The sequence below is a fragment of the Prosopis cineraria genome, unplaced genomic scaffold, assembly GCF_029017545.1.
Source record: "Prosopis cineraria cultivar Desert tree isolate PC_DT_omini unplaced genomic scaffold, ASM2901754v1 PC12, whole genome shotgun sequence".
In the NCBI taxonomy this organism is placed as follows: Eukaryota; Viridiplantae; Streptophyta; class Magnoliopsida; order Fabales; family Fabaceae; genus Prosopis; species Prosopis cineraria.
The window spans coordinates 40417530-40445110 of NW_026555343.1; the positions used below are offsets into that span (position 1 = coordinate 40417530).

General features: G+C 32.3%; 2 protein-coding genes across 2 annotated transcripts; one reads left to right on the plus strand and one right to left on the minus strand.

Moving 5' to 3' along the window:
• Window positions 1-3514: 3514 nt before the first annotated feature.
• LOC129288622 (putative receptor-like protein kinase At1g72540) lies at window positions 3515-5613 on the plus strand. Its single transcript, XM_054925294.1, has 5 exons — window positions 3515-3930; window positions 4150-4285; window positions 4391-4527; window positions 4639-4762; window positions 4858-5613. Exons 1-5 carry the CDS (start codon window positions 3559-3561, stop codon window positions 5421-5423), a joined length of 1335 nt encoding a protein of 444 aa, XP_054781269.1. The 5' UTR covers window positions 3515-3558; the 3' UTR covers window positions 5424-5613.
• A 19603-nt stretch (window positions 5614-25216) lies between these two features.
• Window positions 25217-27302, minus strand: LOC129287409 (trimethyltridecatetraene synthase-like). The gene is made up of 2 exons (XM_054923556.1): window positions 26399-27302; window positions 25217-25942 (listed from the first exon to the last, which is right to left on the minus strand). Exons 1-2 carry the CDS (start codon window positions 27296-27298, stop codon window positions 25313-25315), a joined length of 1530 nt encoding a protein of 509 aa, XP_054779531.1. The 5' UTR covers window positions 27299-27302; the 3' UTR covers window positions 25217-25312.
• Window positions 27303-27581: the final 279 nt, after the last annotated feature.

Sequence of the window (27581 nt, forward strand, 5' to 3'; positions counted from 1 at the left end):
TTAAATTAGAAACGTTGTCCAGACGATGCTAAATGCTTGCAAAGGAGAATGTGGGCCTTTTGGGCACGGCCCATCTTGGAATGCATCAATCATGTTTGTCAGAGAAGAGAGGTTGGAACCAAGAGCCATGGGTCATGATGGCATAAAATATTGCTCATTGAGGAAAGTCATATGTTGGAACCCATGCTAAGTGTGTCGAGCGTGGGTTCAATCGTTAAGATTTAAAAAAGACAAATATCTTCAAGAATGTGTGTGTGTGTGTCTTTTTGTAGTTAATATCGTGAAGCATATATGGTATATCTATTCTTATTCCCAATGACAAGTGGCATAGGGGTAATCAAGCAAAATATATTCATCGGGGTAATGTAATGTAATGGTTGGTTTGTCAACGTCAACAACAATGAACTTACCCAAATACAGCATCACCTTAAATGTTGACTAACCCAACTTGGTTTAATGGAGTCTTATCCAAGATTCATTCTCACCCATGTCATGTCTGCTTCATTTTTTAACATGGGAACCTTTTCTAACAGTAAAATTGTTTTGTCACTTTTATCCTTACATCTCTGCCATTAAACAAATCATGCTGCTTACTAATCAAATAAAAAGGTTAGTAAGTATTCAATTTCCCAAAACTAGAATCACGTCATTGCTTGGTTAAAATTATAGCAAGTGATGTTGGTTTCACTAATCAGTTGCAAGTGATTAAAAAAAAAAACAAAAGAAACGAAAAAGAATGTGCGGTTGAGAAGCTGATGGGGCAAAGTTGCAGGTTTATTGTCAGTTTGCTGGGAGGTGGAGAAAAGTCAAAGATTGTGGAGATTGCAAATGAGCCGCCGAACGGGAGCTTCTAGAATGTCTTCCCTCCACCCCACCCTTTCCATGCATCATGCACTCCCTCTATTACATCAATATATCATATTTTAAATTCAACAATTTAAATATTATTTTATCTTGTTAAAAAATATAAAATATTTTTAATTTTTTAAAATATAATTATTATTTTTAAAAAATATTTCTATTGATAATAACTTTATTTAATATAAATTATTTAATGAGGATAAATATAAAAAAAATTAATTTAAAAATAAGTAATTATTTTATTAAAAAGTAAAATTTAATTAAAAATATTTTATATTTTTAAACAGAAGGAGTACAAGTTAATAAAGAGAATCACTTAATACTATATCTTATTTTTTAATTAATTTATTGTCATCCTTTAACTTGAATTGATACATGACAGCGCTGTGATTTCTCTCATGTATGATTGTTCATGTTAATTAATTAAGTAAAATTAATTATATCATTCTTATTCAGTTCAAAAAAAATTATATCATTCTTAACAATTTGGGGAAAGAATGAATTATAAAGGAGAGACCATTTGCTTGATTTATTCTATTATTTCAGTTGTTTCTTTATTAGCGTGACCGCAGCAAGCACGTTGCTACGTACTCAGTTAAGCCAAAAAACAAAAATAATCTTTTTCACAAAATATGGACACAATTCAAACTACAGAGAATCAAATCAAAACTCATATTCATTCCTTAAAAAATATAAAATATTTTTAATCAAATCTCAGCCTAATAAAGTAATTATTTACATTCAAACTAATCCTATATTTTTATATTTACTTTTATCAAAACCCTATAATAAATATAAAGTCATTATTAATAAATGTACTTTTAAAAAAAGACAATGATTATACCTCAAAAGACTAAAAATATCTTATATTTTTAAACATTCAACTTTTTAAAAAATATTTATATTTTTAAACAGAAGGAATTTGTATATGTATGTACGCACGCACGCATGCTTGCATGCACACTAAAATCGTCACAGCTGATAAATCATGTGTAATATAATTTATATTTATCACCATATTTTTTAATTTTAATTTCAAATAATGAGATATGGATTCCTAATTTCCTTTTGCTTATAAATATGAAGAAAGAAAATTAAATTTAATAAAATTAAAATATTTTAAACGCTAAAGATAGAATGAAACAAAGAACTGAGACAAAAGGACTTCCCTCTTAATTCATTGTTCTCTTTTTTTTTTAAAAAAAGTAATTTTTAAAAATCCAAATCCATAAGAATGAAAATTTCAAAATCCAGAAAAACATGTCCTGATGATTGACATAAATGACAAAACAAAAAAAGGAACGAAGAAAATGGCAATACTTTTGTTTAAACTTTCCTAATTATATTCAAGAATAAATGTGCATTTTTACTATTAAAATATTTTTTAAAAAGTACCCAATATCTTAAAGTATTTATTTTGACATTTTCACTTCTTAATAGTTATATCAGAGCATTTTCAACTCTAATGATAAATCCTTACATACATCCATTAAATAATGTTTTGTGGACCCCGTGTCATAGAATGTTTTGATTTAACTATACGACTATGGGAATTTAACGTCGGGATAGAAAATACTTTGATTTAATTGTTTTAGAGACAAAAATACTACAACAAGCAATTTAGAACACTGGGTATTTTTTAAAGAATGTTTTAAAGTGAAAAAACACTTTTATCCTATGTTCAAACATTCACACAAGGATAGAGAGAAAGACTCCTCTCATATCATGACCACACAACAATGACTTAAGAAAGAGAATAGCTAACAAACATCAGCAACTGGACATTCCACTCCAGACAACTTCAAGGAAGTTCCTCCAATGGATATTCTTTCATTTTTTTTTAAAAAAAAAACTTCTCCAAAACTTTCTCATTATGAAACCGCAAAGAAACAGCTGCATAATTTTTTTTAAAAAATATATCAAATATTTTAAAGTCAAACAAACGTGAAAGTATAAAAGAATGTCACAATGAAGAATATGCAGGAAATATATTTTTATATTTGTTTTTTGTATTTATTGCACTGCATCCAATCAATACATGATTGTGAAATTTGAAATGTTTAAATATGAAAAGGAGATCTGCAAGTTCCCGTAAGCTGAAATAACAAAGAAAGAGCTGTGTGTAGAATAATAAAATCAAGTGTATGAAGACAACTAGGCAAGGCTGGCTTATATAACACATACAGAGTTTGAGCTTCCAAGAGAATTTGGATTTCAATAATGCAAGTCAATAAATTTAATATGGCCGAGCCAATGTCATTTTCCTATCCAATAAAAAAAAAACTTATTTCGTGAACAATGTATTTCTTTTCTTTTTCTTTTTTTGTCTCCTACAATTATACTGTCCATATTACCTCGCTCGAGAAAGTTTCCGCCCCACTTTGAAAATGCTTGCCATGACCTGCCAGCTTTCTCATTTATCCTCTTCTCCTACAATAACAGTGTTAATTAACACCTCCTCTCTCTCTTAAAAATTAAAAGCATATTAACGCCGTTTAAACTGCAAACTAACCACTACATAAACACATTGACTTCTATAATGCCTATGCCATCGGCCAATAGGAAGGAAAAGAAGAAGGTAATGACATCATGTCGTAGGCTTCTCTATAAAAAGGAAGGCTCTAGTTCTGTTTAATAAAGCTATCAAAATAAACTCAACATTCACATACATAGCTAATTCATCTGAATTAGAATAATATGCCCTTCAAAGCCTTCCTGTTTGGCTGTTTAAAGGCCAAGAATAAGGACCCATCCTCTGATCCAGCTCCAGTCACCAGAAAGACACCTTCAAGGAGACTATCCCTCTCTGATTTGAGCAATGTTTCTTCAATCTCTATCATAAGTGATCTATCCAACTCTGTTCTCGGATCAAATCTTCATGCTTTCACTTTCAAAGAGCTCCAAGAGATCACTAACAACTTCAGCAGAAGCAGCGTTCTTGGAGAAGGTGGGTTCGGCAAGGTGTATAAAGGCTTCATTGATGACAAGCTTAGGCCTGGATTAAAACCTCAAGTTGTGGCAGTTAAGGTGTTAGACTTGGACGGGAAACAAGGCCATAGAGAGTGGTTGGTAAGCAGCAACATTATTTCTCACCTTTAGATGAAATGGGTAAATTGCAATAAATGAAAAACATTTGAGTGAGAATCTCCAAGTGGTTCTCACGGTCAGAGTACTCTCTCTGTTTTCTTAACATATTAGACTTTGTGCAGTACATTATACTATTGTCATTATTGTCATGCAAAGAAAATCATTTGTTTTTCTAATCATGTGATGGAATTTAATGGATAGGCTGAAGTAATATTTCTGGGGCAATTGAAGCATCCCAATCTGGTGAACCTAATTGGGTATTGCTGCAAAGACGAGAACAGGCTACTGGTATACGAATACATGGAAAGAGGCAATTTAGAGGACAAGCTTTTTAAAGGTAATTGAATTCATACTTATCTCGTTCTGAAATTAATGAAGCAGAGATTAGTCTTCTGAGCAGCAAAATGAAAAGCAGAGTGATTCTTTTCTCTGATGAATGCAGGCTATTCAGCGGCCTTGCCATGGTTAACAAGAATCAAAATCGCAATTGGAGCAGCAAAAGGTCTTGCTTTTCTTCACGAAGAAGAGAAACCGGTTATATACAGAGATGTTAAAGCCTCAAACATACTATTAGATGCCGTAAGTTCTTTCAGAGCCTCTATCAACATGACCATCATATACTGAACTATTCATCAATTTTTCTGCCTATAATCAAACTCAAACTGAGAATACATATATTCAAATAATCAGGGCTACAATGCTAAGCTGTCTGATTTTGGGCTAGCGATAGATGGTCCAGAGGAAGATCAGAGCCATATCACAACTCGAGTTATGGGTACCCACGGCTATGCTGCTCCGGAGTATATCATGACAGGTTTTTTATTGTTGCTTTTGAAGCCAAACCCTATTTTCATGTGCTAAAAGCCAATAAAGTATCGTCTAAAAAATTCAAATTTGTATCTCATTCAGGACATTTGACAACCATGAGCGATGTATACAGCTATGGGGTGGTTCTCTTAGAGCTACTTACAGGAAAGAGATCAGTGGACGGTAATCGACCTTCGAGAGAGCAGGATTTGGTAGTATGGGCCAGACCTCTTCTGAAAGATGCCCAGAAACTTCAAAGAATAATGGATCCAAGACTGGAGGGTCAATACTCCATTGAAGGAGCTAGGAAGGTGGCTGCTTTGGTTCACCAATGTCTGAGTCATCAGGCCAAGACTCGACCATCAATGCGCACAGTGGTCAAGTCACTAGAGCCTATAATGAACCTCGCTGACATTCCACCAGGCCATTTTGTCTATGTCGTTCCAAATGAGAGTGAAATTGAAGGTTGGGTACCAATTGATATTGAAAAACGAGTAGAGGATGAGAACAAGGAGAAGAAGGCGGGGACGCAGAAGGGCCGGCCAAGGAATCGGAAAAATCGAAGACGTAAACGACAGATTAAGCCACTGAAGTCTCGTGCCGTTTACACCGATACGACGTTGTATAAAACTCTTGGTACTAGTTTGTACTTTGTACACTCAAATTAGTGAAATGAATTGATCTTTAATCTTCTCTTGTTTTCGTTGTAAGTAAAAGATCGGCAAAGAAATAGAATAGAATAAGAAGATAGAGAAAGAGAATGTGATGATACGAAGACGTATGTTTGCTTGTTTTATTTAAATTTCCATTAATTGATGTAAATATAAAATTATTATAAACCTATATCATACCTTTTTTAATCCTTGTTGCTAACTTATAATCTTGGGATACATTTTTTTCCGCCTCTCTTTGAAAACTAGTTTATCTTGTTTAAAATTAATTATTTATCAAGCAGCTCGTGGTTAATGTTGTTCCCAACATGATTTACTGGAGTTCATTATTATTATTACTAGTATCACTATTACTTCTACTATTATTATACCACTACTACACTATAAAAATCTAAACATTTTGGTTACCTAAGTCTCCCATAATATAATTGCATTAAGATTTATGAATGCTACTCCCCTTTTTCTACTATAAGGCATGTTTTAGAATATTTTATGCTTCAATTATTTCTGAAGCAATTGTAGAATATTTACGAGTAGTTGATGTGTTTATTCTAAAAATGTCCTGACAAATAAAAAATTACTTGACCCCATTAATTTGGTTCATTTCCCATAAAGAGAGTCATTTGTACTTAACGATTGTATTCAATTAAGAGTATATGTAAAAAGATTACAATGTTTCAGCGACATCAACTAGTTAGATTATATTAGTCTGAAAGAGTTACCTAAAAATGTCTTGTAATAATAAAAAAAATTGAGAGGGTATATATTATTTTTTCATGTTATTCTTTTCTAATACAATCATGGAGATAATTTTATTCACAAATTTTAGGCGTCCTGGAAGAACTCCCATTATCTTTTTTTTGTTTTTAATTCGTTTTTGGTCTTTATATATTGTCGGGGAGCTTGTGTTTTTTTGCAGGGTAGACGTGACGTGGGAATACTGGAGAGATATTTGTGACCGTTCATGCTTCATGCTGTGGCTTAGGGATGAAGAAATCAATCAAAGGATCGCAATTAACAAAAGCATTTTAGTTAACAAGTCACAAAAAGTAGTGTTGAAAAAATGGTTAATGAGTTTAATCCACAAGAGAAACGGGCCAAATCAGCCATTGACCTACCCCGTTGACTGGCGACGTGTATTGTCAAAGAAAAGGACTCTTCTTAAACTACATTATTAATCAACAAGATTTAAATTCGTAGCCCTCAAATTCTTCATCATCATACTTTTTAACTGTCACATGACTCTTGATGTATTGGATTATGTCAGTCACGTACCCTCCTTTTGCGTGTGGGGATTAAACTAAGGAAAATTTCGCCAATATAAGTGTTTCGGATTGAAATTCACGTTGTTGGCCCATAGGAAAAAAGAAGAAAGAAAAACGAAGTCTGATGAGGTTCACATTGATTTAGTAATCCACATCACCAGATGGATCATTCAAGTTGAGGTGCTTGAAACTTCCTTGGCCTTCATGCTATGCTCGAAATGTTTGGTGCAGTATAAATATTTTTAATGGATTATTGGAAACGAGGATTAAAAAATATTGTTTGGTATGTTACTATGTTTGAAAAGAAATAATACTTTTTACATAATGGTGGGTACTCCTATAGAAATAAAAAGAGAAAATGATAATAAAATTTTTTTAAAATATATAAGTAATAATTTAATCATTCAAAATGTCACAATTTTATAAAATTTTAAGAAACTTTTTTATCATCAATCACAGAAAATTCTTTTTAAACTTAAGGAAAATTATCACATTTTGAAGAATTAAATTGTTACTTATATATTTCAGAAGAATTTTATTGTCATCTTCCCAAATAAAAAAAGAATGAAATTGAATAAAATAAAGATATATTGAAATGATTTATCAACGCAAAATGACCAAAATTGTTGCTAGTTTCCCAACTTTAATGCGGCAATTTTGGAGTTTCTAATTTTCCTGGGTATATGATATCATTTCGTGGCTGATTTAATGAATTGATGCTGAAAATTTACATACGACAAAATTAGGCTGCGTGTATGTGTGAAATGAAGTTGAAAAACCTCATAGGCTCAAGGTTTTTAAGTTAATATGTACTTATGTGATGTTTTTCATTATATTCTTCATTGTCTCTCATCTTATTTGGAGCTTCACTCCCTGTTCATGTTTTTGTTTCTTACAAACAGTATATATTTGTCTTAGACTTCTTTGAAAATGCACTTTTAAGTCCATAATTGGACAGCGTTTGAAACACAAAAATAGAACTAGTACATGATAGCAAGGACTCAATGATTATAGCATTTTGAAGATGTGAGTGGAGTTGAGAATTGATGTGAAAAATCCTAAATGAAATGTGAGACTTAAAAAGTAAGAAAGTATAAACTAGAACATTAAGATTCATAATATTTGATATATTTAGAGATCCTAAAGAAGAGGCAAATTTGGGAAGGTGGGTGGGGAAGGGAGTCATATATATGTGTTGTTTTCATTGTTCACCAAACCCAGTGTGGGGTTCGTGAAAATCACTCGTGGCGATTCTAATATCACTAATTAAGAATCTATGCGTCTTTCAATTAATTTGGTGAGATGTTGCCAAACAATCTACCCCAACACTGATTTGATCGTTACTAATCAAATCCATTCCCATCTTCTCATGAGTCATAGTGTTTTTTTTTAACTGCTGGTGCATGCCAAATTATAGCCTTAATTTATGATTATGCATATAGTTTGTGTTTAGTTTATTGCTTGATGGGTTGGTTTATTGCTCAAACGTTTCATCATTTCAACGTGATGAGTCTCGTTCCTGTTTTTGGTCCAAAAAAGAATCTCATTCCTCCAAAAGTTGAATCACTCATGTCATTTAATTTTAAAATCAACGTTTTGTTCCAAGATGAATGCGATCTAATTTAGATGTATTTTCCTTAATAATAATCTCATTAATTCAGCAAGCAGGAAAAAAAAAAGATGAATATTCGTGTGGAATATGCTGGTGATATCATTCAATCAATACATGATTGGATATATATACATATATAGCCAGTTTTCATCAAAGCAATGTTGCAATGTAAGCACTGAGTGAATAAGTGAGCAACGAAGTCAATACATGTATTAACTTCTTTGTACACATGATCAAAGAATGCTTTCCTTAAAAAACAAAAATAGCATAAATGTGTGGAAGGCTTCATAGAAATGGACTCATCTTTATGGGGGCAAAATAGGATATTTTTGGAGAATTTTCATTCCATAGCCTACACGATGAACCATTTGAGATACATTTTGTGTCCTTCAAGAATGGGTGGGTGCTTTCCTTTCTGATATGTATGCTGAATTTCTTCTAAAAATTATGTTTCTTGGCTTTGACTTACTCAAGTTGTCCTTGGATGTCTCTTGGAAAGTAGGAGTTAGCACCTTTAGCTGGTAACTTTGGGAGATCTCGCAATTGAAGAGTTTTTGCTAATGAAACTTCTGATGATTTCTCTTTTTTGATTCAAGTTAGGGCCATTATTAACCATACTCTTAAAGTTTTCCCTACTTTTAAGGTTTTACATACCTGATTGTGTCGCTATTTTGTTACATTTCTAGATCCCATCATTTGTATGCTCTGTAAAGTTTTTGATTAATGAAATTTCCTCTTCAGTGGGGGGAAAATGATTGGGTGGGTGCTCAAAGCCCAATTTATCAAATTAATTCTTATAAAAAAATAAATATAACAATGATTTTCTTTTTCATTACAAAGTGAGTATTCGTATCAGAGATATAATTTTCCTTTCTTTTTAAAATAAATTAGTTTGTTTTGCTGAAAAATAGAAGAAATTAGTTTGTGTTAGGTTGTATAAATGTGAGTGAATTAGAGAAGATGTGGAAAGTCTCATATTAAATAAAATTAAATTTAATAACTAATATATAATAAAGAGGAGTGATCTATAAACTAAAATATATTGAAATTTGAGTTAAGATATTGTGTTTTTGCCTACAATAGAGACTTATGTGGGCTACATCATTTAAAGCCTAAAAATTGGGCTCTCCTTAAAAATAGAGACTTGGTGCCGTTCTCGGGCAATCGCTTTCCAATCCCAAATATGTGATATTAGAGCTCAATTTCCCTGACCACTGAGATTTGTAAGCCTATTATTGCACACTTTTATTTTCCAAAAATGAGACTTGGCTAGCTGTAGTATTCTTTGAAGCTCAAAAAAGCTAGGCTTGCTCTAAAATAAGGACTTAGTGTTTTGGATTTTTTTGATATGAGGAGCTTGTGAACTTACACTCAAGGAGAAGATTGTTAGGTTGTTTAAATATGAGTTGATGAATAAAATTGAGTTTAATAATTAATATATAATAAAAAAAAGATATGTAAACTTGAGCTTTAATGTTTTAAGTGGAGAAATGATATTATTCATTTAATCCTGCTTGTCTTTCCTTTTTCCCATTTTCGGGTAGTTACTTCACATGCCTAACAGTTTAGATTATTTTCTTACCACACTATGTCTTTTAAAATTTAAATCAAATGATTATATGAAATTTAAATCTTGAATTATAAGTCCATGGATGATTTGAACTCTAAACGTTTGTCAAAATAGGGCCTAATGTGAAATTTTAACCAAATGAGTGAGAGAGATGGATAGTGAAATTTGGTAAAAATCACACATTAAGCCTTAATTTTTTAAAAAATTAGCAAACGTTTATTGAAATTTAATGATGGGGGGCAAACTTATCCAACTTTAATTATTTAGGGTTCATAATGTATTTTTGAAAAGTTTAGGGTTCAAATTATCCCTAAACATATAATTTAAAATTTAAATTATATATTAACCCTAAATCAAACTTATATGTGGTTCATATGCCATTTATTTTCTTAATTTTGGTCATTTCCATTACAAATTCAAGATGGGCATAATATTGTGAATGTTAACATGACTAATAAAGATAATTTTAATAGTTAGCCAAGGATTATGGCCTATAACACATAAGGTTTTATGATCAAATCTTAATTGCTACTAATATAAAAATGTTGTTGATAGAAAATTTGTAAATATATTTATAAACGCTTTTTGATCCTAAAAGCATGTTTGAGACTCAACTCATCCCTAAACTCTTTTTTTTTAACCAAAAAAAAAAAGAATTTTAATTAAATGTAAAATTTAAATGGTGAAAAACAATGAACAAAGAAGAGAATCCCAATCACAAACTGATGAGCAGAGAAGGTTAAACTAAAGACATGGACCAGCCAAAGAATGATGCAAAAGTTGGGCAATGCGCATTTGGAATTTTTCGTTCACTCAATAATTGTTTAATTGTGACTCCAATATCAACAAGCTAATTAGCACTAGCAAGTGAATCGTTTTCAAAACGTTGCTTTAATTAAATATTGACCACACGTCAAAATAAAATATCTCTAGGGAGTCTACCTGTTACATTGCAGACATTGTCACGAACTTACTTCGTGCCTTGGTTTCGAAGCTAAATTAAATTCTTGGCTTGATATTTGTTAACAAGTTACCTTATATAGTTAATATTCAAAGAAAACGAAATCTGTAGACTGCGTCACTACAATACAAAACATATATCCATGTTCAGCTTTTAAAAGTATAATTCCTTTGTTTTTATTTATGAGCTACTTTCAATATGTTTTTATCAAAATAAAAAAAATTAAAAATTAATAACTTTATCTTAAAATTTAATAAGTTTTCAACTTTATCCTATTAAATATACATATTTTAATAATATATTTTTTCTCTCCAACATTTAATAAAGGTAAAAAGAAAAATTTATATTGAATATTTAATGAGATGACTTATAAGTAAAAAAAAAATATTTTTCTTTACTTTATAAATAAGACCAAAAGGAGTATGTCATGTATGGTAACCATATGATTGTATAATATTTGTATTTTTTTGCTGGCCAATTTTTTTAATATTTTATAATGTCTAGTTGATAGAAATTAGGGGAGATCCCATTCTTAATGTGCAAAGCTTGTTTGAATAGTTGGGAGTCGTATCGCCAGCGATTGCGGAGCTGCTTGGAATCAAGATGGGATTGAAATTTTGCTGGTATAATGGATTCCACAATGTGGAAATGTTCACTGATTGTGCCACTACTCTAAATCCTATAACATGGGATTCAACCTCTAATCATCCTTATCAAGAAATTATTAATAAAACTAAGAGCTTATTGAATAGGAACCGGAACGCCTTGCTCAGCAGCTTCACGTACATGAAAGCTAATGTTAATACTTATTGTTTAGGTAGGACTTGTCATTCCTTTGGTAATGTTTTGTAGATCTTTGATCAACAGCCAGCTTTTCTTATAAGGTTGGTAGCCGATCAAAGATTTTCTGTTGATTTGTTCATTTTTACTCTTGTATCGTTATTAGCTTAGTTCTGTTTTCGGCTTTTTCATTAAAAAGAAAAAAAATTAATAGTAAACTTAATTATGCTTATATTCTGCGATCAATATAATACAAAAACACTTCATTGAACTGGTTAATATTTTCATAATATTTATTTGTATTATTTAATACTGTTTTAAATTATAAAATATTTTTAGATAAAGTATCACATATCAATAAAATTTATTAAATATACTATATAACTTTATTTTTTAAGATAAAAATATAAATTTTTAAAATATTTTTATTTAATATTTCTTTAATAAAATAATATTGAAGAGAAATAATATATGAAAAGGATAATATTAAAAAATATATATAAAAAAATTTTATTTTTATTAAAATATTTTATATCTTGAGATGTTGAATTTTTTAAAAAATATTTTATAATTTAAAATTAAAAGGGTAATATTTTTCAAATAGAACATAAAAATTATTTATTTGATTTGATTTTTCTTCTGAAATCTTTTTGATTTTGTGTGATTCAATAAATGAAACCGGTGACACTGAGCGATCAAAGCACCTGCCACATGTGGAGCCCACGCGGCCTTCATCCTCATACCTCAAGTGAAAAACTGCGTAACTTTTTTAAACAAAAATATCAGTGTTTGTTACTACTTACTAGCACAACCAAAGCGAATTTAAAATCCCCCCACCCACCCCGAAAAAAAAAAGAGTTAATTTAATTACCATGTGTCAATTTCAGGAAAAAAATTATTTGAGGCTTTAGTTAGCATTTTAAGTATTTAAAATATTTTTTTTTCATTTAGTCTCTCACATGTTTTTTAAAAATTACTTCTTAGTAATTATATGCATTAACGAATTACTTGATACGCAGGTGCATATAAATTAAACATTAAGGAACAAAAATAATACACAGATTTCGTGAATAGTCAAATTTTGGGGGTTGGGGGGCCGGTGGAAAACAGGAACGTGCATCGCATCATCGCATTTGCAACAGTAAAAATTAGTGCCTCCCTAAGTCCTTTTCCAGTGAACGTACGTAATCTTCATTTTCTTACATAAACCTCGTAAACAATAGAATATTGCATATAAGTATTCTGGTTAGTTAGCATTAAAATGAATATAGAGTCAAATAAAGATAAATCAATCAAGCTTTGGATGGAGTGGGGTTGGAGAAGTTACAAGGACACCCATCCTAGACTAAGCCTTACAATTATGGGCCCATTTGGTTCATTGACAAGGCACATACTTAATGGTAATCAGTGTTACATTATTATTAGAAGAGTAATTATCTTTTTAAGTGAACTCATGGTAATGACTATTACACATCATTACCAAAATGATGATAAATGATAATACTCATTCATATTTTTTCCCTATGAATCTTCACTGCACTTCATTACCATTTCTTTATTATAAAATATGTTAAGATTGTCTTGCGTCCCATTACATTGAATTGCATCGTTTCAAAAAGAGTAAGAAATTGAAACAAACGGGCAAATATGTTATATAATGGAAAAAATTTATATATTTTATATATATATTTAACATGTTTATTTTTAATTAAGTTAAGAGACATGAATGATTTATAAATTATTTATTTTATAATAAATTTTTTTATTATTATTAACACATTACAATTCACTTATTTTAATTTAATTGGGTAAAAGTACATAATTATATAAGATTGAGCATTTAAATCTTGTCTTTATATAATTACCTTGGCAGACACTAGATTTTGAAGTTATGGTAATCTTTATATGTGTATATATATAAAAAGGTTTATATAAGTTGGATTTTGACAGCTTGTCAGAATCTGAACATATCTCAAAGCTTAAATAATGTTTGCAAAAATAATTTACAATACTTTCCAGCTGCATTAACCTTTGTTGATACGCTGGGGTTGTGAAAGTGATTCTAAAGCAAAGAAAGGTGACACTTGACAGTTCATCCGGGAACAGTCAGTTAGTCAGTCACTCAGTCTTGTCATTTTAACTTGCCGCAACAGCGCATGACAAGTGATGAGACAATGCTTCCCATACGGAGTCATAACTATTTTCTCTGTTGAACAACATTTGGGCCACGAGTGGTGGGCCAGGAAGTTTCGAAACCTCAACTCGGCCCAAACTTGCAAAGCAGGGGAATGTTTTGATTTTTGTTCAAGGATATGTACTTGTATGTCATATATTTAACAAAATAATACCTTATATGTAAGAATTGAAATTAAATTGCAAGGGGAGAGCCTAGAAGATAATAGGCCGGGCATTCGCCACGGATTCACCACCACTTGGGTCTCCTCGATAATGGGTTATATGGCTTTTTTTTTTTAAAAAAAAAACAACTGATATGCCTCTTTATGTTAATTTCAAAAGATTAAATCTCATAAATTGTAGAATATTCTCTCCAAGTCCAAGAGGTAGTTGGAAGAACCTGCAAATCCATCGTTAATTTGCAGACAAACTAGGTCCCAAGAACCCAACCTAGAAATTTAATTATCATTATATCCCTTTATTTGTATGATAAACTCACAGTCAAAATTGATTTGGTGAGGATTGCAATTTCACAAGGCTATATATAGGTTGTTCCAGCGTAAGTGACATTAGAGCCTAGCTTTATTCAAGACTTGGAAGCTCATATTATGCTCATATTTGAAGTCCGAAATGAGAATGGTTCTAGATGTGGTAAGGACATGTGTGCAATTTATGGTAGACAAATTGGCTTGGTCCTTACTACGAGATTGTAACAGAGACTTGGTGTTTCTGCATTTTTAATATGAAGAGCTTGTATCCTTATGCTTTAGAGGGGTATTAGATTATCTAAATATAAGTAGACTCAAACTATTGTAAAAAGTTCTATATCAAATAAAGTTAGGTTTAATAATTATTCTCTATATCCTTTATTATATATGAGTAATTTTTAATTACCTCATTAGAACCAAAGAGGATAGTTAAATTATTAACTTTGTCTAAAAATTAAATAATATTTTAATTTTATCTCTATTTAAATAAAAAAATTTTAAATTTACATGCTTTTCATTTGCAATGAGTTTAAATAGGAGTAATATTAAAAAAATATAATATACTATCAAATGCCTTGAATTAAGAACCAAAGAATCTTTGTACATAAAAGACGCCCTACAACAGAAACCAAGGAAAATAATATTTAATAAAAGAAAATTAGTTATAAACTTGAGCCTTAAATTTTGAAATAGAAATGTGATGTTTTACTAATCTTTTTATGGAATGCAGGCACAAATAGTGAAGAAGGGGGGTATTTATTTGTGATTACATCTTGTAGGCAAGACATGCTATGGTCTTCATAAAAGATTCTGCTCCTTGAATTTAATCATGATGGATGAAAATGTTAGAATAAGTGTGTGTTTAGTTTTTTATTGGTCAAAATTAATTTATTAAAAGTTCATTTGATAAAAATTAATATAATAAAAATCTATTGTTGTAATAAAATTTATGTTTGAATATATATTTTTAAAAATTAATTTAATAAATTGAAAGTTATTTGAATTGTATGCCATGAAAAGTGTATTTGAATGTAAAATTTACCAAAAAGAATATTAATTTCTATGATTTATAATTTTTGTTATACAAAATATATATTTGAAAAGTTTGAAAAATATATCAAATAAAAATTCGAAATAATATAAAAATTTGATATATTAAATAATAATAAAAATATAAAGTTAGATATATTGAATTAGAATTATATAAATAGTTTAATATATATTAATATTGAAAATCAACATGATTAATTACACTAAATCACTTTTTGCTTGATTATTTAATAATAGGAGTGAGATAAGAGTTATTTTCTAATCAATTGTGATTTTTAATTTATTTATCATTTTTACAAAACAAAAGCATTTGAACGAAGAGATAATGCAATATCACTCAAAAAGTTGAATGTGGTTTTGCAAAATTTCAATTCATCACATTTCAAGATCTACTTTCAAGTCTAATTTAAATGTGCTTTTCAAAAGTCGGTATAGATGAAATGGTAATGCCCAAACAACGTTTAGCTTTTTGAATGTTGAAAAGTATTTTTTTGGATGTTAAACGTAGAATAAATAAACATATCCTAACCAGATAGTTCTGATGGTCTTGAATCATTTATAATTGACAAATTAAAATAGTATGACTCATTTATTCTTATGAATCAGAGATGCCTTTTTAATACTATTATGGCTTATAAGTCCTCGAATGTGGTGTTCTTGATAGTCTAACCATCCACAGCTATTCAAAACCGAAGCATAAACAAAATGACATCAGAAATAAAATGCAAAGCATGGAGGTTATGATGTAATTTATTAAATAATAAATATTATGCATATCAGACATGGTTTCAGAATGTTTCGTAAATACTAAATTGTAGTCCTCAATAAAACTTTAGGCTCTAGACACTATAGGTATCATGTCACATGCATAACATACAAAGACTTTGACAAAACTGAACCACACCAGATGCTTCCAAATTCAACATATAAGAATGGGTGTTCCTATCAAATTGTACAGGTTGAATCAGAGGTTTCAGATTAATCAAAAGATTGCCCCAGAAAAAGTTTCCATTAAAAGTTGGTCAGATCTTCTTTCCCTGTAATTTCTGTTATTTTCCTCTTATTTGCAAGAGTTTTAACGTACACCAATGTACGAAGGTTCTAATCCATTGCTATCATGACCAAAATCCTCTTAGGTAGACACCAATATGTAAAAGATCTGTTTTTATTATGAATTGCTGACATTAGGACATCAATATTTCTCTAGAAAATATCCCTCTCAGCTACAGTAAACCTGGTACTTTGGTCAGTATAAAGCTCATCAGAGAGAGAGAGAGGGAGAGATGAGGGATCTCAAAAGTCCCTGTCATATTTTCAAATTTCAAACCACAACTCCTTTCATCCACAGTGCACAATATAAAAATAGACAGTGACGGTTGCTTTGGTTGTTTGTTCTCTTTCATAAAGCCTTCCCAGTAAATTTAACAGTTGGGTGTCTTTCCATTTCCATGATAACGTTGAGATGGCAGAGAAAAGAAGACGGAGAGGTTAACAACCAGATGCAATGTAGGTGAGTCAGTAGCAGGATGAAAAGGACGTTTAACTATAGATCAAAGTGGTTACTTGGAGCCTTGCGAATTAATGTTCTTTATACAGGTTTAATCAGATATTCATTGGAATGATATTCAAATATTGCAGAAGAAGTCATATACACAGTATGATGATGGTGTCAGATATTCATTGAAAGGTAACTGATCAAGTCTTTTGCTGCAGGTTGAGTCCTGATATTTTCCCAACAAAAGCACAACCTATCATGTTCATTTGTATTGCTGATTGTTTCATCTTAATTAATATTTGATGATATGAAGCTGCTTTTTTCATGATTCTTATATCAGAACCATTAATGGATTTTGTCTGGTTTCACAAGCTGGAATAATCTGTTTTTCAAAATTACACCAATTTAATCATATTTCATCAGTATGTCTCCATTACTGTGAGAAGAAGGTTTTATACATCTAATAACTTTTACTCATAAGTAGTCAACCAAAAAAAAAAAAAAATTGACACGACTGAGTCTGAAGAGTTGAGTATTTTGAAATTTTGAACTTTGTGCAGTTTCAAATCGATGAACGTTCTTTATTTTTAAAATTTAGAGTTAAAAATTCAAAAGAAATTGACAAATTAAAGAATCTAAAATTTAAAAAGGTTAGAATAATATAATTGTGCAATTGAAATACATGAGTTTTATCCCCTTTAGTAAGAATCCAACTCTGTTTTTTTTATTGGGGGTAAGCAAAGGTAAAAAATCTGCCTAATCATCAACCATACAAGTCATTTCAGGCCACTCAGAGTGAGAGTTAAATTGTTGGGGGGGGGGGGGGGAGAAAAAAGATATGAAAAGAGAATAGGAAATTAGATGAGAGAAGGTGGGACTGATATATGAATGTGAGATGGAGCATGTGGCAAATCTGATGTAGCATCTTGAATTTTTATTTATGGAATAAAAGAGATAATAAATGGGTAATTAAGTAAATTGAGATGATGTTGAGAAGGAGATAATTTCATGTAACCTGTAGGACGCCATTGAAGTTTGGGCAGAATATGCGTACTGTAAAAACTTGCCAGCACGCACAAGTGACGAAGTACTATCAAGGCATTATCCTTCTTTAATTATGTGAATATAAGTCTTCAATTCTTGCGTAATAAGATGTACATTACTAAATTGTATTCTTCAGTACGTTATTCAGGTGAAATAGAACTAATACAGATCTCCAATGTTACAAAAGTTCATTTGGATCCCAAGTTTGAGGAGAGTAATATGACAAGGAACCTTTTGCTTAGTAGGGATGCAGAGACACGAGAGATGGAGGCTCACAATTCTGTACTGGATTGACAAGCAACTCTGTTGTTTTGTCTAATTTATTATTAACTTTTACTGTAGTTGTTTGTGGTGTAGTACTTAATTTGCGATGCAGACATGCATTAACAATCATGTTTTCCTTTTACAGTAATTGGTGTATGTTTTTCTTTAATCTTTATATTGAGTATTATATTATCTTATCTGAATTTAGTCTTGTATATGTTCTTGGATATATATGATTCAAATATCTGAACAAGAAAGTGCAACAAATAGCCGTTGTCTTCTAATAATCATTCAATTATTGATAAAAGCAAATGCTAAACATTAGGAAAAAAGTAAATAAAATTGAATAATTTTTGTTCAATTTCTATTTTCATGATATAATTTCATTATTTATGAAAGCGTAACAAGTCATGTTGAAAGGATCACTGTTTCGCAATGCGCACAAACATACATAAATGTTGTGTTTATATACAAAATGCAAACCACGGGAACGTTATAATTGATTATCATGTATAATGAAAAACAAGTTTTTAACTTGTAATAGACATTGGAGATGTAATTATTATAATCATCGACGCTCCTCCTCGGCTCCTCCGCCCATTGGAGCCGAGCTTCATCAAGCGAGGCACAATCACAAGCATTAGAAACTTGGGAACGACAATGGAAGAAACATGCAACTGGAAAATTCCGCCGGATAGGCCTCTGGAACAGCTCTCTCCTAATGGTCGTGTTAAGAAAAATAAGGAGGTCAAGGAAGACCTATCATGTCCGATAAAATGGAAGATGCAGAAACCTGTGTTAATCTGGAACAACCATATGAAGAAAAGCAGAGTCCTACTCTCAACCACAAGCAGTTTTCATACAAGGAATCTCTTTTAGGATTCAAAGGAACCGATTATAATGGCATTGCGTATGGAAGTTCCGTCATGGAAGACGATCCTCTGATCTCGGACTTGCTTGACCAAACATGGGAACTACCTGAACCTTCAGAGGAAATAAAAAAGCTGATGAGTGTTTATCCTGTCGTCCTCGTCTCTCACGATGAGTTTAATGACTGGTGTAGGCCTTGGAAAAACGCATTGGTTATCGCTATTCTCGGAGCACGCTTCATTCTGTGAAAGCTCAAGGAGTGTTTGAGCAGAATCTGGCACCTGAATGAATTCAAGCTCATTGACCTTCCTAACAACTACTATATCATTCGTTTCACTGATGAGATCAACTGGGCAGTTCACTGTAAAAAAGTCTTGTTTGAAGGACCTTGGCTTATTGCACAGCATTATGTGCTTGTTCAACGATGGACACCATATTTTGATCCTTTTCATAATTCTCTGGGAAGAATAGCCACCTGGGTTCGCATTCCTAAGATTCCCATGCATTATTACACCAAGAGCTTCATATGAAGATTGGGTGACATGATCGGTTGAACTATCAACGTTGATATGAATACCATTATAGATGTAGATGCCTTCAGAGCTAAAGTTGAACGAGGGAGATATGCTAGGATTTGTGTCGAGCTCGACTTGCAAAAGAAATTGGTGCCTCGAATTATCTCGACTTCTGCACTCTTCAATGTGGAGTATGAGAGACTTGGTCTAATTTGTTTTGCCCGTGGGAGATATGGACATCGAAAGGAAGCGTGTCCATGGATATCAGGTGTGTCATCTTCTTAAGCTTTGAGCCCAACTATTGCTATTCCGCCACCCTGGCTTGTCGCCGGCGAGTAAGCTACCTGAAGCAGAGGAAATATTCGGGACTTGGATGTTTCCGCCGGAGCCTCCTTGTCCTCGTTTCGCGCATCAAAAAGGCTATAAAGTTAGGTACGATTTTAGGGGAAGAAACACGGCTCAAGGGAAAAAAGTTGATGACAGGTGGATTTCTTCAAGATCTGCAGCCCTTACAGGCTTAGGGGATGATGATGATACATATGGGAAGGTCTGCTTCTGACACTATGGATAAATCTATGGCAGTGTATGTTGAGAAAAAGGAGGTTTAGAAAAAAGCTGTCTCTGAGATAAGTCTCGTGGAAAGGACCCAAAGTGGGAAAGGATTGGTGTAGCAAAGGGTAAGGAAACTATAAGACCCAACCCATCGGCCTTGATTGACATAGTTCCTCCCACAAGTTCAACCAATAATGGACTAGAAAATGGATTCAAATCCATAGAAAAAAAAGTCAAGCAAGACAAAAGAATTATGGCCTAGAGTGGTAAGTGGCTCTTTAGCTCAGACAAAATAAATGAGTTCTTGTGCCTCTGCCCCAGTCGATGCCTTCTAATACGTCCATCTTTATCACACCTTCCTTAAAACATCTTCTCCCTGAGCCTCGACCACTAGATGGAATCATGGAATCAAAAACCAAGAGTGATCCTTGGAGGGCAAAAATGAATTCCATGGTCAACATTTTATATGGTACTATGGAGGTTAACATTCATCATGTGTATGAAGTTTGCTAAATGTACAGCTCTCATTGTAGGAGATAGTCATGGAGTTGGCAGATTTGATAACTATTACTACTGATTTTCCTGCTGATTGTAATGTATTTTTACATGAGGATAGTTTAAGGGTTATCTAGGTTCTCTTTTTGTAATCTTTTCAAGCCTCAGGCTTGCCTTTCTCATTTAAAAAAAAAAAACTTGTAATAGATATTAATATCTTTCTCTCTCTCAATCACGTCATTAGTTCAAAGAAAACAAATTATGCTCATGATAATGTGGCATCCTATAGCTAGTAACACAAATAAAAATGGTGGACCACCATTTGCCAACACATGGTTCTTCTTGCAGATTGGGAGGGGATTGGTTAATTTTTGTTGTCCTACTTCCTTGTTTATATATATGATATTGAGAGAATTATTGTGAAATCCTTTTTAAAGATTCCAATTTCTTAAAAGTTTTATAAGACATATAAATTATTCTCAAGTTACTTACTCGTAAATAAATTTTCATACGCAATTATTAAAATACCCTTATTTCACTAAAAAAAGGTTTAACCCCTCCACTGCTAGTTGCTGGAACTCCGGCCAGCCACTGTCAGAAAAAACGGCAAAATTAATGTGAGCAAAACTAATCATATTGAGTGAATCATATCATTTTACCTGGTTATATATATATATATATATAATAACTTGTTATTAGATTAATGGTTTTACAACACAAGAATAATGCTACCAAGAAGAAATTCAGTGACAATAATCAAATCACACGGACCACCCGACTCAAACAAACTTCAATTTTATTAATTATAGATAGCCCTTGCATTGCCACACCCGCAGCGCAAACACGAAGTGCATATCACTGCCAAGAGATAAAGGCGAGCTGAGAGTCTCGGCTTAATAAAAGCTTCAAGTGGTTGTTTCCTGACACTAGTAAACCTAAAAGTTTCCTCCATTATCAAGTCCACTTCTTTCATATGATCTGACAAGTTCCAATAAAACCCATGCACCAAATTTGCCAAGCTCATTAAACTATATCTGTTGCTAATGTGCTTTAATTTGATTCTGTTTTCCAACTTGTGCTACTTTAATTTGCCCTCTGCCTTCCCCTTCCCAATTAGGAAAAGGCCCAATTTTAATGGAATGTGTTATTTGAACATGTCGTTTATCCTTCTCCTCTGTGCATGGCTTTCTATCAGCATGTGCTATATCTCATGTTGGGCTAATGGGTGTTTTGGGTAAATGGGATGTGGGCTTCGGATCCATGTTTCATTAGTTTAGGTTGTTCATGACTTTGTAGGCCTATAACAAAAGCTTCGTCCATCCGTCCAGACAATTCCCATTTCTTTAACATTCATCAAATTTAGTTACAGCTCAGCTCTTATATTTTCATAATTAGTTTCAATAAAAAAAAGTAATTGATATATAATTTTTCAATCATAACATAACAATATGACTCGATGCCTGTTAGGTAAGATTTTGAGCTCAAATCTTGTGAATAAATAAACATGTTTGACATGTTTCTCTTCCATGGATTCAATGCAACTTGAATGTAAATTAATAGTTTTATATGAAAAAAATGTTTTAAAAAAGAGTATAAAATTTTTTATGTTTTCACAAGGATTAAATACACTGATTTGAAACTTAAATTAATTTTGTTAAGTTCAGATAGCTCAAATTTTGGTCAGAAATTAAATATTTTATCAGGTACATGTGCTCTTGTATTATTAGGAGTAAAATGCCTACAGACGGCGGCCGGTGACCATGTGGGCGGGTGGGAGGATGATGGCGATTAGGTGGCACAAGAAGAAGATCAAAGAGAGTCTCCTAAGACGAGAGGAATATGGAGAATCACGTGTAATACTGCTGAGGGTAATATGGGTAGGTGAGTATTTGACAGATAATTAATATTATAACGGTAAAATTGATCTGAGAAAAAGCTCCCTCCTAAAGCTTATTAACAAACATGATTCCAACCATAATAATCAATTAGTGCTATTTTGAGCTGTTTGTATATTTTTTATTAAAATCAATTATTTTATCAAAAAAATCGGTTATTTTTATTCTATCCAAACACAAAGTGCTGTATGAAATACAGCACCTTGAAAAGAGAGAGCAAGAGAATGGGACCACTTGAGAGGAAAACAGAAACCAAACGCGTGGACAAAGAGGAAGAGGGTGTGAAATTTCAAACTTCAATTTTTTCACTGAACAGTCATGCCTTGCTTTTATTCACTGTATAGGCCTTCTTTACTTTTATTAGTACTTGCGTTTTCACTTTCCATTTTCAATATTAATATTAATAATAACTAGCGTGAGTCACAGACTCACAAGCTTTTCAATTATTAATTAACATTCAAAACATTATTATTGCAAAATATTTTTAGGATTAGTGTTTTTTATGTAAATATTTTTTTTTCATAGTCAAATAAATATATTTGTATGTATTTTAATTACAGTAATGTTACCTCATTGAACACTCAATTATGTTAAACAGTGATATCTTCAATAAAAATGTGAGTAGATGGAAGCAGAAACATCCCTTGTGAGTTGCACCAAATGAGTTATTACTACTACATGGAAGTGGAGTCACGAGAGAAACTCGGTTCAAGTTAATAGCAAATGCGCAAACACTCAGAGAGTAAGGGAAGGAAAGTAGAGTCACACTAAACACACGCATCTAAGAATGAGAAGACGGTTCTCATATCTTTCATATAACTTTCACATTCACACACAATATGAGGAGCGGGTAACTGTGTGCTATGCGGTTGACACAACTGTTCCCTCTTTTATTCAAGCGTCAGGGAAAAATCACACTCAAGAGATAGAGACTAAGACTTTTTTTGATTATATTAATAAATTTTTATACACTTATATTGGGCTTAATCCACTGAAAGTGATCAAAAAAAAATATTTGTGTACCTAAGGAAAAAATTGTAAAGGTATCATGAGATACTTTAAAGGAAGAATCATATTTAATGATCACTCAAAAAAATTATTTATGAATCATTATTAATACAAAATAGATTATTGTTTAAATGAAAACATAATTCTTTTTAAACAAATGAGATTTGTTGTTTATTTTTTTCTGTAAATAAATTTTTTAAGAGATTTTTTAATCTAATTATCCCTATTTTAAAGGCGATGCAAGTGGATTGGGTGAAAGCTCTGACACTTCGCCTTACAAGCCGCGAAAGCAGAAAGTGCATTCAACCCCCGCGTTGAGGTACCATCATACAAAAGTTGTTTAGCCACTGTTTATTTTTCGGCCCCTTTTCCATTAGGAAAGTGACATTCATAGACTACACAATGACATTAATTATAATTAGAGACAACAAATTTTTGAAATACCAAAAAAGGACCAAAGTCCTTAACCATTTTTTTACGAAAAGTTGGGGGGACGAAATTGACCCTAGTAAAAGCCCAACGTTGACGACTGGCTAACCGCCGGAAAATGAGCATCAACTTCTTGTTAAAAGGCCAAAGCCACAAACATCCTGCTTTTGGCAATTAAACATCTTGCTGGCAACTACTTTACAGTGGCCAGCCAATTACCCTGAAACCTAGAAGAGGCATTTTTGTCCAGCCAATTTTTTAAAATTATTTTAAATTTTTCAAATTACAATAAAGGATATTCTTTTTTTATAACGTAAATATTGATAAGTAAAATGGAGGATAAAATTATAAAAAGAACATTCCAACAATTCATAAAACTTATAATTGATTTTTAAATGGGGTTTATTGTCACTTCCTCCAAATGGAATTTTGGAAGACAGATGAAGTTTAGAAAGATTGAGGGTATTTGGATACTCTTTTTCAAAATCTTGGTTTTGGACTCATGATTATTTTGAGTATATATATCCAAACAGGTTCTATGATACATGAGCAAATTGTTGGGAGAATATTGAGGTAACAAGAGGAGAGATGTATCGGAAATAATCTACTTCCACCTTATTTCCAATGCATATCTAATGTTTACCTCAATTAAATTAACTGGCCATATATGATTTATCAACAATAAAAAATTAAATTCAATCAAATTTAATGCTTTGGGTAATAGAAAGCATGAAGTTGATGAATGGGGCAGCCAAGAGGGAGTTGGCAACTCCCCTCCTCCGCACCTGCTATGAGCAGGAGTGTAAATCTAGACTGCTTAAAATTAATATTTTTTATTTTTATTTTATGTTTATTAAAATAAAAAATTTACTTGACCATACATATTAAATCTTGATCATCTAGGCTAGTGTGCAGATTTATTAAAATTTTTTATGATCTTTATAATTTTTTATTTTAATAAATTTAAAATAAAAAAATATTAAATATGGGAGGTGCGGAGAAGGGCTTCCCTTAGTAGAGGCAAGCCAACTCCAGTGAAGAGTAGGTTCCTTCTTGACCCAGACATTGATTCAATATACCTACAAATGCTTTTAATTTTCTTAAATTCTATTTGGTTCTGAAACTCTATTTTGCTATAGAGCTATTTTTCCTTCATATGATAAATTGATTTTGCAAAATCAATTTTAAAAAATATTATCCAAACATTATCACTCTCTGTTAATCAATTTTTTCTAGAAAAATATATTATCCAAATATCATCACTATTTCACCTGGAAATATATTAAGTAACAACTTTTTATTCATCTGACCACATATTTTTATAATACAAGTAGTTAATAGCAATATAAATAACAGCAATACAAATAACAAGAAGCTAAATGATAGTGCTCAAATCAAATGGACCACCACATGTAACATCAGTAAAGATCATGAGATGAAAGCCTAGGCTTAACAACAGCTTCAAGGGGTTGTTTTCTGAGGGTAGTAAGCCTGCAAATTTCCTCCATGTTTAAGTCTACTTCCTTCATGTGATCCGGCAAGCTCCAAGAAAACCCATGCACCAAATTTCCTATACTTGAATTCACAACCCTTAGAGCAAGAGGATAACCAGGGCAGATCCTCCTTCCAGCCCCAAATGGCAATAACCCAAAGTGATGTCCTGTCACATCAATATCTTTACCTATGAACCTTTCTGGGTAAAACTCATTAGGGTTGTCCCACATCATAGGGTCTCTACCAATAGCCCACACATTGACAATCACTTGAGTTCCTTTTGGGATGTCATACCCTGCAATTTCAATGTCACCATTCATGGCTATTTTTGGAGGCAACACAGAGGCTACAGGGTGCAATCTCAATGTTTCTTTAACAATGGCTTCAATATAAGGCAAGTTGACTAAGTCCGTCTCTTCCACCCACCTATCTCTTCCGATCACTTTGTCCAACTCTTCTGTAGACTTCCTTAAGATTTTTGGGTTTTTCAACAGCTCAGACATTGCCCATTCAATAGTTATTGCTGTGGTATCTATGGCAGCTATTACAAGGTCCTAAGAAACATACATACAAGCATACAAAACATGTTATTAACTAATATGTTATGAGTACGTAAATTAGTCTTTCGTAATAATTCACTAAATATCTATTACTTCCGCCATTCCAAATTATAAGACACTTTTAAATAAAATTTTATATATCAATAAACCTCATTAAATACACTTAACAACTTTATCTTTTTAAAACAAAAATATAAACTTTTCAAAATACCCATCATTTAATATATTCAAAAGAGAAGTGATGGAAATTAATTAGAGAAAGAGAAAGGGTAATATTGAAATTAGTGCATTTAATGAAACTTTAATCTACTCAAAGCATCTTATATTTTGGAATGAAGAAATTCCTTTAAAAGTGCTCTATAATTTGGGATGAAGGGAGTAGTTGATTATTGTTTGCCTATATATATATATATATATTCCTATTGTGTCAAAATTGTACCACACATGCACCTGAGTTAATGCTTTGACATTGTGCCTTTGAAGCTTAATCTCAAGAGTGGGATCATCAACGAGCTGTAAAAGCACATTCACCATGTTTGTGGCCGCATAATCCTCAACCCCTTTTCTTTTCTCTTCATGGTCATCTAACACATACTCCAGAAACCTATCAAACTTAGCATTGAAATCCTTCATTCTCTTCATGTAACCTTGCAAGTCCAAGGAATTAATCCAAGGGAACAGATCCCCAATATTTGCAACTCCCGTATTGAGCAGCACAAACTCGTCCAACAATTCTCTGAACTCTTCCCAGCTAACAAAGCCACCTTGACCTTTCTCCACGTACTTCTTTCCCAACACCATGCGACTTATAATATTTAGGGTTAAAGTGTAAAAGTAATCTCTCAATAATACGGTGGTGCCTGAAGAAATGAAAAGTTCATTCAACATACTTTTCATCTCTTCCTTTCTGATATACCCGCTCGATTGTAGGCTTTTTTGAGAGAACATTTTTGTAAAGCATATCTTGCGGGCTTGGCGCCAGTAAGGGCCATAGGGGGCCCAGAGAATATCGGAGTAATTGTAGGCCACGTGCTCTCCGGCGGTAGTTTTTGGTCGTGACGAGAAGTTATGATTGTGGGTTTTAAGGAAGGCTTTAGCCATGTTAGCAGAGGACACGATGATGATGTCTTTGAAGCCTAACTTGAGATGCATGATGGGTCCATATTTTTGGGTGAGCTCATAGAAGGAGTGGTGAGGAATAGGGCCTATGAGGTTGAGGTTTCCTATGATAGGCCATGGTTTTGGCCCCGGTGGTAGGTTATATCGGTGGCGGCGAAAACGGCGAAAGAAGAGGAGGAAGGTGAGGAAGGGGATAAAGATTGCTAGCCATGATGATGAAGTCAACTTCATTGCCAACAGCTGTTGGGGTTTGGATGGGAAGTTTGCATGGTTGAGAAAGGCATTTTATAAACATCATCAACAGGTATTTGATCACATACACATCAACCATTATTATATTCAAGAGAAACCATTTGTACTGTTTTGAAAGATCTTGTTTAAAACGTGATTTTGGCCACCATACACACCAACTTCATTGCCGTCAGTCGGGTGGGTTTTGTGATGGGAAGTTTGCATGGTCGAGAATGGGAGAGAGTGATTAGCCTTACAGAAAATTTCCACCATGAGATTTACA

Coding starts and splice junctions, on each gene's coding strand:
- LOC129287409 (XM_054923556.1), bottom strand. CDS start 27,298: ATGAAGTTGACTTCATCATCATGGCTAGCAATCTTTATCCCCTTCCTC. Junction 25,943..26,398: donor ATGTCAAAGCATTAACTCAG/GTGCATGTGTGG, acceptor TATGTTTCTTAG/GACCTTGTAATAGCTGCCAT.
- LOC129288622 (XM_054925294.1), top strand. CDS start 3,559: ATGCCCTTCAAAGCCTTCCTGTTTGGCTGTTTAAAGGCCAAGAATAAG. Junction 3,931..4,149: donor AAGGCCATAGAGAGTGGTTG/GTAAGCAGCAAC, acceptor TTTAATGGATAG/GCTGAAGTAATATTTCTGGG. Junction 4,286..4,390: donor AGAGGACAAGCTTTTTAAAG/GTAATTGAATTC, acceptor TGATGAATGCAG/GCTATTCAGCGGCCTTGCCA.